This window comes from Tachypleus tridentatus, chromosome 7 (genome assembly GCF_004210375.1).
Source record: "Tachypleus tridentatus isolate NWPU-2018 chromosome 7, ASM421037v1, whole genome shotgun sequence".
NCBI lineage: Eukaryota > Metazoa > Arthropoda > Merostomata > Xiphosura > Limulidae > Tachypleus > Tachypleus tridentatus.
This window is the reverse complement of record NC_134831.1, coordinates 129,760,892-129,774,729: the sequence shown is the minus strand read 5'-3', so window position 1 is coordinate 129,774,729 and position 13,838 is coordinate 129,760,892. Positions and strand designations below refer to the sequence as shown.

Below are 13,838 nucleotides of genomic sequence, written 5' to 3'. Positions count from 1 at the left end.
AATAATTATTAAAAGTTCCGAATATCAATACATGAAAAATGCAGCACGAGCTATAAGTACGTAAAGCTGGACTCAGACGTAAGCAAAAAAGCTGTACACCTTCTAAAAATACAACAATGACGCAAGTCACTGTCATGTATGTGATTCTGTGTACACATGCATGTCAATATAAAGAAACGTGGAACTCGAGTGCTGAAATAGTCACACACATCTGGAGGATTCTAACGCCGCGTGGGATTTGCTAGAAGTTACTCCTGAAGTATAAACGCTATTGTATGTTTTATTCATGAACTCTTAAGATAAAATATACGTTTCCACTGAAACTTGAAAATCCCCTAGACTCAATAGCTGTCGTAAGTTTTCTATGTTATAATATTTATTGCATATTAGCAACTAAATCTTGAGTTCATCATTTTCAAATTGTGATCTTCTCAAAGCATCGGATAAAAATTCGCAAACTCGCAAAACCAACCTTAATAATTTTCATAGCATGAATATAAAAAAATAACAATTTTCGTTATGTTTGTTTTTTAATTTCGCACAAAGCTACTCGAGGGCTATCTGTGCTAGCCGTCCCTAATTTTGTAGTGTAAGACTAGAAGGAAGGCAGCTAGTCATCACCACCCACCGCTAGCTCTTAGGCTACTCTTTTACCAACGAACTGTGGGATTGACCGTACATTATAACGCCCCCACGGCTAAAAGGGCAAGCATGTTGACGGGGATGCGAACCCGTGACCCTCAGATTACGAGTCGCACGCCTTAACACGCTTGGCCATGTCGGGCCAATTTTTCTTTATGTAATTTTTAACTTTCATAGGGATGAAAACGGTTAAAATAGTAACATTAATAGCATACCAAATATTGAGACGGCTTTGCTGGTTGCCCCCAAGTCTTCCACTTCAAAAAAGAGGGGTTGTATCCCCGAACAGGGCCTGTGACTTGTACACTTCGAGCAGACACTTCGGACCTGCTGCGCATTGTCTATAAAAACATTCAATTTTCAGGAACCCAGTCTTCAAACGGAACTCTTGGTTCACTTCTTTCCTGAGACAATTTTTAGGACTTTGCTAGAATAACGTTCCTGAGTCTCTCTGATTCTCCTTCTATTCAACTTTACTTTTAATATAGCGACTATCGTATTTCAATTCTATTTTTACTTATGCATGAGTTTTTCGTCTGAAGAAATTATGAGACCAAATACGAAATATACTGTTTACAAGCAACATGGGATTTATGAACCAGTGCCTCTCAACACTGTCAAAATTACCGATTATTAGCATTAGAAATGTATATTCAAATAACTAAGTACCATTCGTTTATTTCTAATTGACTTAACCAACTTTTAACACCGTTATAATTCCATGGAAGTACAGTAGACCAAAGACCATTTCACAACAATAAAACCAAACTTATCTCAAAGTTAATAACATTGTACATCAACGCCGCTATCGAGAAATTCTGGATAAAACAGTTCATGTGTTACAAAATTTGTAAGGACAACACGTTACGGGATAGTTGACATAGTTACCTGTATTATCTGTATGATCATACTTTTAAAATGTCATAGTTCAAAGCAAAGAATCGTATTATCGTCATTACGTAACCATCACCGTAAACGTAACCACAGCTATCGCCAAAATAAATACCACTGTGAACTAACTCCAAGGTAGTTATCGACTATATAAACACTTATAGAGACTCCAGGAAAGTTATTAACTATATAAACACTAGTGTACACTCCATATGAGTTATCAACTATGTAAACACTACTGTAGACTCTAGGAGAGTTATCGACCATATAAACACCACTGTAGACTCTAGGAGAGTTATCGACTATATAAACACCACTGTAGACTCTAGGAACGTTATCGACTATATAAACACCACTGTAGACTCCATATGAGTTATCAACTATGTAAACACCACTGTAGACTCTTGGAGAGTTATCGACTATATAAACACCACTGTAGACTCTAGAAGAGTTATCGACTATGTAAACACCACTGTAGACTCTAGGAACGTTATCGACTATATAAACACCACTGTAGACTCCATATGAGTTATCAACTATGTAAACACCACTGTAGACTCTAGAAGAGTTATCGACTATGTAAACACCTCCAGAGACTCCAAGAGCTATCAATTATATAAACACCAATGTAAACTATAGGAAAATTATCGACTACATAAGCACCTATAGAGACTCCAGGAGAGTTACTGACTACATAAACACCACGTAGGCTTCAGGAGAATTACAGACAACATAAACACTGCTGTAAACTCCAAGAGAGTTATTGCCTAACTAACCACCGTTATCGACCTCAGAAAAATTAATGTGACACATAACCTATTTTACAAGTTGTCTTCCAGTACAGCTATCATCGCTGAGGAGTGAAAGCCTCGATATTCTATGTTTCTAATCACGTTAGTAAAATAAATAAAAAAGTACTCGCTGACAAATAGCCAGAAGGCAGTTTCCTTCACACAAACCTGAAGTCGTTAGGTAAGAACGTGATTGTGGTACAAGGTGGTACGATCCTATCCTTCGACAGATATTTTAACAAATTAGAACAGTTATCCTTTACACGCTTTACTAACCAATGAAGAATGATTATCAACAAACCTCAAAACACTATAGGTGGCTCTAGTTTACCAGCAGAGCCACTGGAGATGTAAAAATAGATCAGTTGGTGTGAGCAAGCTGCAGAATTCACTGTTATAAAAACTAACCTGCTGTCGTTAATTGTAGATAGCGCTTTAATATCTGTTATATATAGACACTGTATGAATGGTGGATTTTTTTCATCAGGTTGTGTTAGAGTTTTTGTCGCACCTGAAAAGAGCCCCAGATACTGTTTAAGTTAACTTACTACTTTACTAACTGTACTCTTTGTCATTCATCGCTGAAAATAGTAATTTTACTGTTTTATTCGAACCTATTTGAACGTTAAAAAAAATTGAAAAGGAAAAAAAAATAAAGAAAAGAAGTCCCTCCGCGCATTTAGAACAACGTACCCGATACAAGAAACTTCCGCGCATTTAGAACAACGTACCCGATACAAGAAGCTTCAGAATGTTTACGTAGGCGAACTAGCCGAATAAAGTAAAAATGGAGGGAGGTGCCTCTTTAATTCTATTTAAGCGTCTCTTCTCTTTGTAACTAGTATCAAATCATTACATTCTGCAACTATAGGCGACACAAAATGTATGTTTTATGTTTAACATTATACTTTCTCGTAAAAATAATTTGTACATACGTCAATCAGGAACATTAACTGAGGTCACTAGTCCAAAACAATATACGTATATACCAACTATAACAACTGAAACAGTATGAACATGTTATTTACATACAAAACCGGAAGCAGTGAACAGTAGCAGTATATACAGTTAATATTTACACAACAACGTATTACATTATTGGCAGAAAGTTAGTGGAGTGGTTAACACTGATAATTAATTCACCAAATCCACTAAGATTCTCAACTAGTCAGTTGAATGTTTAAATGTCCCTCCCAGTAGCTCGGCGATACGCCTGAGGTGTTATAGCAACAGAGTTTGTAGTTCTGTCTCCGTGGCGGACACATCACAAATATCTCAATAAGTAGCCTTTCAGTGAGGCAAAATCCTAATACACTATATAAATGAAGTTATAATTTATAATATATATATATATATATATACACTTACCAAATTGTAACTTTGCGTTAGTATAATTACGCCCGGCATGGCCAGATAAATTAAGAAGTTCGAGTCGTAATCTGATGTTTGCGGATTCGAATCCCCCCCTCGCACCAAATATGCTCGCCCTTTCAGCCGTGGGGGCGTTACAATGTGACGATCAATCCCACTATTCGTTGGTAAAAGAGTAGCCCAAGAGTTGGCGATGGGTGGTAATGACTAGCTGCTTTCTCTCTAGTCTTACACTGCTAAGTTAGGGACGGCTAGCGCAGATAGCCCTTGAGTAGCTTTGCGCGAAATTCAAAAACAAACTAATATAATTTCTTAACTTCTTTATTTTAATGAAAAATATCCATTTTAATGCTTGGTTTCTTCAGTTAATTTCGTCTGTTCCACGACTGGTATATCGTCTGGAAAATATGTCTGTTTTAATTTTTCTACACAAAAACAAAAAACTTACATTTACTGCCTCGACATTATCTACCTCTAATACAGTAAAATTAATGTTTTCAAAATATATTATAAAATGTCTCTAAATATTTCTGAAGGAACTTTAATAAATATATTTTGTACATATTCTTTAAAAACGTTGATTTATCAAAAAAAAAGTATTAACCTCGTTGTCTCTGTGAATAAGAAAGAAATGTTTACGTATCTACGTGTACATGTATCTTTTGTCAAACTAGTTATTTTTAAGATGCAAACCTTTACGCGTTAAAACACTAGATGGCGCTGCAGAATTGTTCATCGAATATCGCAATGTTATTCAGCGCCATCATTTGAAAACAAAACTAAAGCATGATTATAGCGGTTCCTCAGGTAGCGCAATCCGAATTCTCATCAGTTCAATGCTCTTCGTGCGCTTGTGCTCGTAATACACTACACGATTACCCAGACCTTCCTTCTTCACCCACGAGTGTTCATCAGATCAACGAAACCTCATTATCTGCAGTCCAGCCCAACAGGAACGTGGACTCACCACCTCACTTTAACCCTTACTCGATGATCAAACATGCAAGAAGTTTTAGGGAAATAGTCCCTTACGTCGATTGGAGCTATTACCCAGACCCCTCCTTCTTCCTCAAGTCAACTAAACAGGCACTAGCTGGATTATTGGCACCAGCCACGGAAAGTGGGTTTTCTCGTTTCCTCCACATCAAAACTGTGGCATCTGATTTATAGATTCCAGCTGCCCTGAAGGATCCTAAGTCATATATCGGTCGATTTTGTGATATTCACATATAGAGGGTGCTCGGTGTCGGTTTGTCGGTTTTTCTCACCTGCTCATGATCTCGACTCTACTCTTATTACCACCAGGATGACCTCGTTTTACTTCATGTATTGACTTTTTTTTCGGACCGCTTGATTAAACTCTCAAATCAATAGTGGGGCGAAGAGGAAGTATCTTTCTGAGCAGCCCCGGTTATCTCTATTTCCTCAGGGGGTGGAGAATTTAAATCAAAACAACTGTCAGTATTTTTTGTTTGTTTATAGTGGTTCCTTCTTAAACTACACCTGCAGTTAATATTTAAAAAGTAGTAAGTTTCATTTGATATGACGTTTAAATGGAGTTCTAATTTTATTTTTTTACTTTCACGTGATACCATAACCATTTAAATAACTAAAATCTATTATATTTTGGTTGTAGCGCTTTCTTTAGAACTGCAATTGGTCTTGTAATACTTTTGGATATATTAAAAAATGAATACTGTCTGCTCTTATATTGTGTACTTTCCAGCCAGACATTTTACTGTCTCTGCAATAAAATAAGCACTAAGTTTTGGAAACATTTTTTGTTTAAATTTCGCGCAAAGCAACACGAAGGCTATCTGCACTAGTCGTTCCTAATTTAGGAGTATAAGATTAGAGAGAAGATAGCTAGTCATCACCACCTACCGCCAGCTCTTGGGCTACTCTTTTACCAACGAATTTGACTGTCACATTATAACACTCCCACGGCTGAAAGGGCGAGCATGTTTGGTGTGCTGGGATTCGAACCCGAGACCCTCGGACTACGAGTCGAGTGTCTTAACCACCTGGCCATGCCGAGCCTTTTGGAAATATCCTCACAGTAAAAACTGTCACTTCGACTTGCACCTGTGGCAAACATTTTACTCGAAGTTCACTTCAAAATAAACCTTTTAATTTAGATTCATATTCAAAATAAATATAATCACTTAGAGGCTATAAAAATTATCACTTTTAGTCACCAATTAATATTATACAATCAGAGTAATATTTAAAATAAAAATTATGATTTTCAGGCACATTAAAAGTATATGTAATCATTCATAGCCATGTTCTATTCACTGCAAACATTATGACTGGAAATAATATTTAAAACCAATAATATCGCTTATAGCCATGTTTGAAGCAAACATTATGCTTTAGAATAGAATAGAGCCATATTTAACAAAAATATATTCATAATGGTCAATAGTATAAAGACAGCTAATATGTCAGTTGGTATTTCTTATTGTATACACAACGTCATTTGGTGGTTTTGATGGACGTACTACTAAATAATAACCAGTTATGCGAATTTTACGTTTAAACGTAAAAAATCACCAAATAACGTTGTGTATACGATATGAAATACCAATTACCGTCAACTCTACAGCAAAAGATGAAACTTAGCTTCGTAACCGCATTGAAGAATTCCATTACGTAACGCATTTATAATTTTTTTTAATTTTTTTTTGAATTTCGCGCAAAACTATATGAGGGCATTCTGCGCCAGCCGTCCCTAATTTAGCAGTGTAAGACTAGAGGTAAGGCAGCTAGTCATCACCACCCACCGCCAACTCTTGGGCTACTTTTGTACCATTATAACGTCCCCACGGCTGAAAGAACGAGCGTATTTGGTGCCACGTGGATTCGAACCCGCGACCCTCAGATTACGAGGCGAACGCCTTAACCCACCTGGCCATGCCGGGCCAACGCATTTATATTAAACAATATCATTTATCACTACTAGATGACGCTACTTTATTCATAGGTATTGCAAATTCCCCTCCTTTTGTTCATGGCATTTTTATTGCAATAACACGGATTGCCTTTTATGTTATTTTATTAAAAACAAGCTCTGTTTCAGGATGAAAGAAAAACTGGCAAACATTTTTTTTAAAAAGTTATTTTAATTAATAATATGTTATTTAGCTTTCCAACAACAGCCAACATTTCATGAGTAAGAAACGACGGACAACTAGGCCAAACAAGAATAAAAGAACACGAAACATCAGACTTACGAATTATGAATCTTTTTTTACGAGAAGGCTTCTATGTCTAATGTGAGACCCATATTCGTGAGACCAACATGGAACTCGTAAGGGCAGTATTTTACGGAAAAACAAAACAAAAGATTAGTTATTAGAGAAAATCTTATAACATTCTGACAACGATTTTCCCGTTTCCCAGACGAATTACCAACAAGACAAGGTGTAGCACAGTGATGTGGTTGTGCAAGGAAACCGGTACTTTAGGGTTTCTTTGTTCGTAGTCAAGCGCAAAGCTACATGACGTGCTCTGCCCATCGGGTTTATGGAAACCTGATTTTTAATGTTACGAGTCCTCAGACTAACCGTTGAGCAATCGTGAGGCAATACCTTAGGAAAACCTGCGGAGAACAGTTAATACTTACCCTGGTGTCTGATTGTGTAACAAAATAAAGAATAAAAACAAATGAAGTAACATTAGCGCAAAATTAACAAATTATTATTTTTTTAAACTACAAATAATAAAGTATATGAGAAGATAAATATTGTGCACTAACAGTCACAAACGTATTTGATTTTTATACAAACATAAATAAAGTTATGAAAGCTACACGCTGCTTACTTTTATGACAACGTTTAACTGTCTAACACAAAGGGCGACACCAAAAAATGGTTGATCGAAAGCGCCCTCTAATGAACGTGTTTAATTGTGTAATACCGACAATAAGACGGAGAAAGAAACAGGGCATTGCGTTCTTTAATGACCAATACTTGATTGTATAATACAAACAAAAATAAAAGATGAAAGACATAATGTTTAACATTCCTGATACTGTAGGCTTGAGTGTTTGTGTTTATTTTACAACTAAACCAATAATAACGGATCCGGAAGAGATAAAATTGTGATAAACGAAAGAAAAAGAAGGCTATGTTTATTTAAAAAGCATAACACTTAATTTAAGTAATTCAGAAGTCTACAGTATACAAACATTTAATTAGTTTTCAGTCGTTATAACAAACACTGTCAAGGAGAGTGAACCCTTTCTACAGGGTGGCCCATAAGTCCCTACCCATCCATAAGTTATTATGTTATATTCAGTTACGCATGTATTATAAATGATGAATTGAAGGCAGCTGTTATCGCGGTATTTGGAACAATAACCCCTGCTATGTCGAGGAAAATGTCTCACAAAACATGGCGTCGCATAATATTATGCAGCGAGAATGAGGGACAGCACACAGATACACTGGATACATAAGATATATGAATGGGTAGGGACTTACGGGCCACCCTGTACTAGAAATAGTCGCAACCAACTTGGTTTTAATTCGGTTCTTCACGTTGTTCCTAAGTCTTTTTACTCTTACTACTAGGTCTTCAATATGTTTGAATCAAATCACTATTGACTTATTAATTAACAGTATCAACTATTAATGAGTTTAATGTAGCAATGCGATTGAAGTTAGATATCTTACTCTAAGTACTGGCCAGAAAAGTAACTAATACAAGAATTATAGATTAAAGAAATAAAAAAATTAAGACCTGCTACATTTAACAGGAATTATACACTTATATGTAGTATTACCCTGAATTAACTTCAAACGCACTTAAACAAACTGTATCCTTTAAACCTTTCCTTCTATGCCTATCTCTACACGACTTACAACAGAAGCTGTCCGTGTAAGCCTGGCATGGCCAAGTGTGTTAAGGCGTTCGACTCGTAATCCGAGGATCGCGGGTTCGAATCCCTGTCGCACCAAACATGCTCGCCCTTTCAGCCGAGGGGGCGTTATAATGTGACGGTCAATCCTACTATTCGTTGGTAAAAGAGTAGCCCAAGAGTTGGCAGTGGGTGGTGATGACTAGCTGCCTTCCCTCTAGTTTTACACTGCTAAATTAGGGACAGCTAACGCAGATAACCCTCGAGTGGCTTTGCGCGAAATTCAAAACAAACCGAACTGTCCGTGAAAATTTCAAATTAATCTAACGCACCATTTCTAACACTTAATGTGTTTCTTGAAGCCAGGGCCTTGATTGCCAAGTTAACAATTGTGGCACTATTATATGGTCCGTTCAATGAATTGTAACTTATAATATGTCGTGGCAAAAGTTGTTCTTAATTAGAAGTTAGCTCGCTCCGTGGTAAGCTACTTGCCTTATTGATGTTCTATTGATAAAAAACTAATTGTTGGCAAAGTGCCAGAACAATACCACCACAAGCTATTCAGCGAATCATATGTGGCATTATTATTACATGTTGGGCCTAGCAGATCTTATGTGGCCGAATTACGTACAAGTTTATAGTAATTGGATTCCTGCTTTCAACTAACTTACCTTCTCTTTTCATTACCGTTCACGTTTTTTGTTACCCTGCTGTAGGAGGACGTTAAGAATCATGATTAAAACTACGTAACTTTAAACCTTATTGTTTACAAGTTAATGAAATCTTATCTTTTATTATCTTTTCAACCTGTAATTAGATATATAGCGGCGGAGTGATAACAATCTCCACTCTCTTACACCTCCGAGAATAAAAAGTAGACGTACATACATCAGATTACAGAAGAGTACAGGATTTATACAAAAGAAAACGAAACGTAAAACCTTTTCCCTTAAAGTTTACCTTTAAGATGTTTGTCCAGTGAACTGGTAATATTAGGCCAAGTGTGTTGCGCTGTAAATTCGAAGTTTTATAGTTCGTGTCCCATTATCACATAAATGCATTCTGTTCTTTAGGGACGTGAGTGCGTTTTAAAAGCGGTCCTCCGCTGGTACAGAGGTAAGTCTACGGATTTACAACGCTAAAATCAGGGGTTCGAGTCCCCTCAATGGACTCAGCAGATAGCCCAATGTGGATTTGGTGTAAGAAAAACACAACCATACACAATTATAAAAGTGAAAGTCAAATCTGAATATTCCACTAGAGTGGACTAAGAGTTAGCCGGTAGGGGGAGCCGTTGACTTCCTTCTTTCTAGCAATTCAAAATTAGAGACGGAAAGCTCATATTCCCGCGAATTTCTGTTTATGAAAAACAAAAAGTTAAAATATATTTTTACACTTTATTCGTGTACTGCTAAGCTTCAATCCACTTCTAACATCATACTCCATCTCAAATCTGATACTTTTTATTTAAAGTTTTACTCTTTAGTTCCTCTGTCTTTAATGAGTTAAAATGAGTATTACTTTTTTAATAGCCAAGTGGCAATCTAACTTCTGGGTCTCCAGATCTCTACACATTAATGAATGTACAGACAGTGTGATAGGATACGAAACAGCATGCACTTTAACGATTTAGAAACGGTCTTTTATAAGGACAGAACAATAAAAGACATAGTAACGTAGGCTTTAATAAAGTTGTTCATAAGTGCAACAGTGAGTTACGAAAGTCTAATAGGTAATGGATGATAAGACGATAGGTTTTATATTTTTCACTTTGCTATTTTGTTTGAGTTAAAATATATTAAATCTCTCTACATGAAATAATCGTTATCCTCATAATAATATTCGAGAATTTCAGGTGATAAAACTAGTAGCATATGAAATCTTCCAGTTTAGGGCTGGAATGTCCTACGAGAGAAACGACGACAAATAACAAAACCAAAACCTAACGAGTTATTCGATTAGCGTTAACAAAAGGATTTGCACGAAGAATTCAGAAATTTACAGTGAAGGATTGTTTGTTTTTGAATTTTGTACAAACCTACTCGAGGGCTATCTGTGCTAGCCGTCCCTAATTTAGCAGTGTAAGACTAGAGGGAAGGCAGCTAGTCATCACCACCCACCGCCAACTCTTGGGCTACTCTTTTACCAACGAATAGTGGAATTGACCGTAACATTATAACGCCCCGACGGCTGGGAGGGCGAGCATGTTTGGCGTGACGCGGGCGCGAACTCGCGACCCGTGGATTACGAGTCGCACGCCTTACGCGCTAGGCCATGCCAGGCCTACAGTGAAGGAACAAAAGTGCTTTATTGAACACTATAATATCAAAACATGCAAGGTCTAAAATAATACTGAACGTTGCCATAGTGTTATATATTAATTCAGAACCAGATATATTTATGTAACTTTTCAAAATTTTCTTACAGAAAAAGGTCGTAAACAGGTGAAATAAGCCTTTTACTTGAGTAAAGATTGTATATGCCAATGGCTAGAAACTCGTACCACTGTAGCCCTGTCTTTTCCCAACCTGAAAAGGGTCGATCCTATCTCTTAGGATGGCACAGATAATTGTATAAGTCGATATGAGTTAAAGGGTTCTTTCCGCTATAAATGTCGTTTCGCACCCCATCACAATGACTTTGTTAAGCAGTCTATAGTACACTACTTAATGTGTAGAGTTTTGGAGTCTCAACTTAGATTGTTATGTGTGAGATTCAAAACGTAATAAATCTGTAATGTTGTTTGATGCACTTTGAAAGTTTTAGTTGGATTTCGAGCAATAGACCAGAATTCCCTTTGTGCTGACGTGGATTTAAATTATTCTTAACTTTAACCCTCACCCCAACAGCCGAATAATTCAAGTTTGGTTTTGGAAAATTTTAGAATCACGTTTTGTTTGATTCTTATATTCTTTGTGTGTTTCCATTTTTGTCAATGTAACATTTCCGAATTTCGCGTTCTGCGGATACTTTTAACCTTGTCCGCTGGATATCAGTGAACGTGAATTTTAAAACCATACTTAACAAAGTTTTCTTCTAAACACGGAGGTAAAGACAACGACCGGGGTCATAGGTTAAGCAACTAGAAACATTCAGCAATGTTACGATATATCGATTTATAACGGCGGAATTACTTTCCAACATTTTGTACCCTCAGATGCAGGTTATGAATGGCATGAATATATAGACCTGGAAAGTTACTTTCCAATGTTACTTACTCCAGGTAGATGATACTCGTGAAAATTCTAAACGGACAAAAACTGTTACTTTCAAACTTTACTTACATGTAGGATACACAAACCCGGAAAAATAATTTCCAACGTCACATACTCTAGGTACATGTTGCACATGACATGGGAGGTACTTTAATTGAACTTAGTTTTACTTATAAAATACATTTCATGTCATAAAAATAGTGATAAGACTGTTAGTGCTAATTACTAATGGGGCCATGGAAATACTTGATGGAGCCTGACACCTGGTTACTTTCTGATGTTATCAAACCCGGTTTTAACGAGTAGGCAACTTCTTAAGGCGGAAAAAACCAATAGATGTTTTTATATGAATTTTAAGTAGAAGCGACCACCTCGCGGCTGATTTACTTTACATCCATTGATATATCCTACTTCTGCTGAGCTGGAAGTTGCGCTTATGGAAACAGAAACTGTAAGATCATTTATTTAAATATCAGATTCTTCTAATGCCAAGAAACTAGATCTTGAAGAGGTATTTCAATTTGGCAGCTAAAAATAAAATAAAAAAGACGAGACAACTTTAAATAGTTCAAATCAAAACCCAAATAGTCCCACTGAAATCAAAGTTTTCGTAATGTAAAAACAACTGTAAAAAAACAACAAACATAAAGGGACCAATTTTAAGTAGAACTGTGAAATTCTTGAATTATAGTTTAATCTTTACGTACTAACATGTAATTGCCAACATTTCTCCTATAAGGACCTTAAAAACTCAATTACACTAGAATAGATATTCCTTATATTCATTGAATAGTTAATTCCAAGTAATCTTTTAATGGTGTCAAAACCTTTCAGCAGTAATTCGCTACAAAAATCTACGCATCATAAACAAAAATATGAATTTTTAATTTACTACAAAACAACTGTGAGACTAATTATGGATTTACGGACAAGAATTCCTTTTATGTTTTATTTAACTAACAAAGTTGTTACGATAGACCGTGATAATATTATAATTTTTCTTTTCTTAACCCTTTTCATCTTTCAAACAACTGCCAACAGGTGTTTTTATGTTTTCGCTGCTAAACTGTGCAATGGTATTTCAGGAATTCTACAATCTATTCACTGGAGGGAATTTAATCCGGATTTTTCCCTCGTGAGTCAGTAAATTTATCGTTGACTCAACCAGTAGAATTCGCCCTCAAAAAACAACAACCAACAAAAAAACTTTTGATATTTTAACTGGATGTATAAGCTTATCATCTGTAATGTGAAACTGAGTTTTTTTTCTTCCCAGATATATCGAGCTTTATCAAACTATAATGATTAGGCTTACGTGTACAATATAGTTGTTAAAGCAGTGATATTTATCAAAATCTAGATTTATAAAATACGTGGAGGTTTGTTACAACATTTCAGCTTTAGTAAAGTTGAAATATCTTAAATCTGATCAAAATTGGTTCGTGAGTTTAAATGTTGTGGCGTGTATATTTCTGGGTTAGCCTTTTGGTATTTTTAACTGGAACGGTAGTACAAATGTTAAATGACAACATCGAAGAACTTCTACGGTTCGGGTATAACCATCCTTGATCTTAAACCACTAAACCAAATAGTGGAACCAGACAGCAGTTTATGCGACAATTATCGACCAGAGAACAGAATCAACTGTCTCGTATGCAACGCCTACTTTAAAACTTGTGTTACAATAGATAATCGATATTGAAGGTCTCGTCATTAAATCTGGTTTCCAAAAATTAGATTGCAGTTAACAAGTCAAGATACATATGAGACATTTGTTATTAAGAGTGATACAATCTTTACTGACGTTTTCTTAAGTTAAAACCTAAAATATCAATAAATTTGGACTTCTTCCTTTTAAAGAACGCCCCTCGCTAGTACAGCGGTATGTCTACGGATTTACCACCCTAAAGTCAGGGGTTCGATTCCCCTCGGTGGGCTCAGCAGATAGTCCGATGTGGCTTTGCTATAAGAAAAATACCCTCTTAAAAGAAAGATCAAACGTGTAACGAATTCGTATTAATTTTTTTCTGTTTTCTTTAAACGTATGAGCTCACGCAAGTT

At 36.1% G+C, this 13,838-nt stretch overlaps 1 protein-coding gene across 4 annotated transcripts in view; it reads right to left on the bottom strand.

Moving 5' to 3' along the window:
- LOC143256595 (serine/threonine-protein kinase 26-like) overlaps positions 1-13,838 on the bottom strand; it is a 40,896-nt gene that overhangs the window by 26,037 nt on the left and 1,021 nt on the right. The window contains exon 1 of one of the 4 annotated variants that reach the window (XM_076513996.1): positions 9,234-9,253. The exons of 1 other annotated variant lie outside the window; for it this stretch is intronic. Coding sequence is in view for 1 of the 3 variants with exons in the window: in XM_076513993.1 (XP_076370108.1) it covers positions 858-980 (123 nt within the window). In the remaining 2 variants the exon portion in view is untranslated. Of the gene's footprint in view, positions 1-857; positions 2,616-6,931; positions 7,162-9,233; positions 9,254-13,838 lie in introns of those variants that run through there. 2 more of the 4 variants (XM_076513995.1, XM_076513993.1) reach the window with 2 other exon arrangements.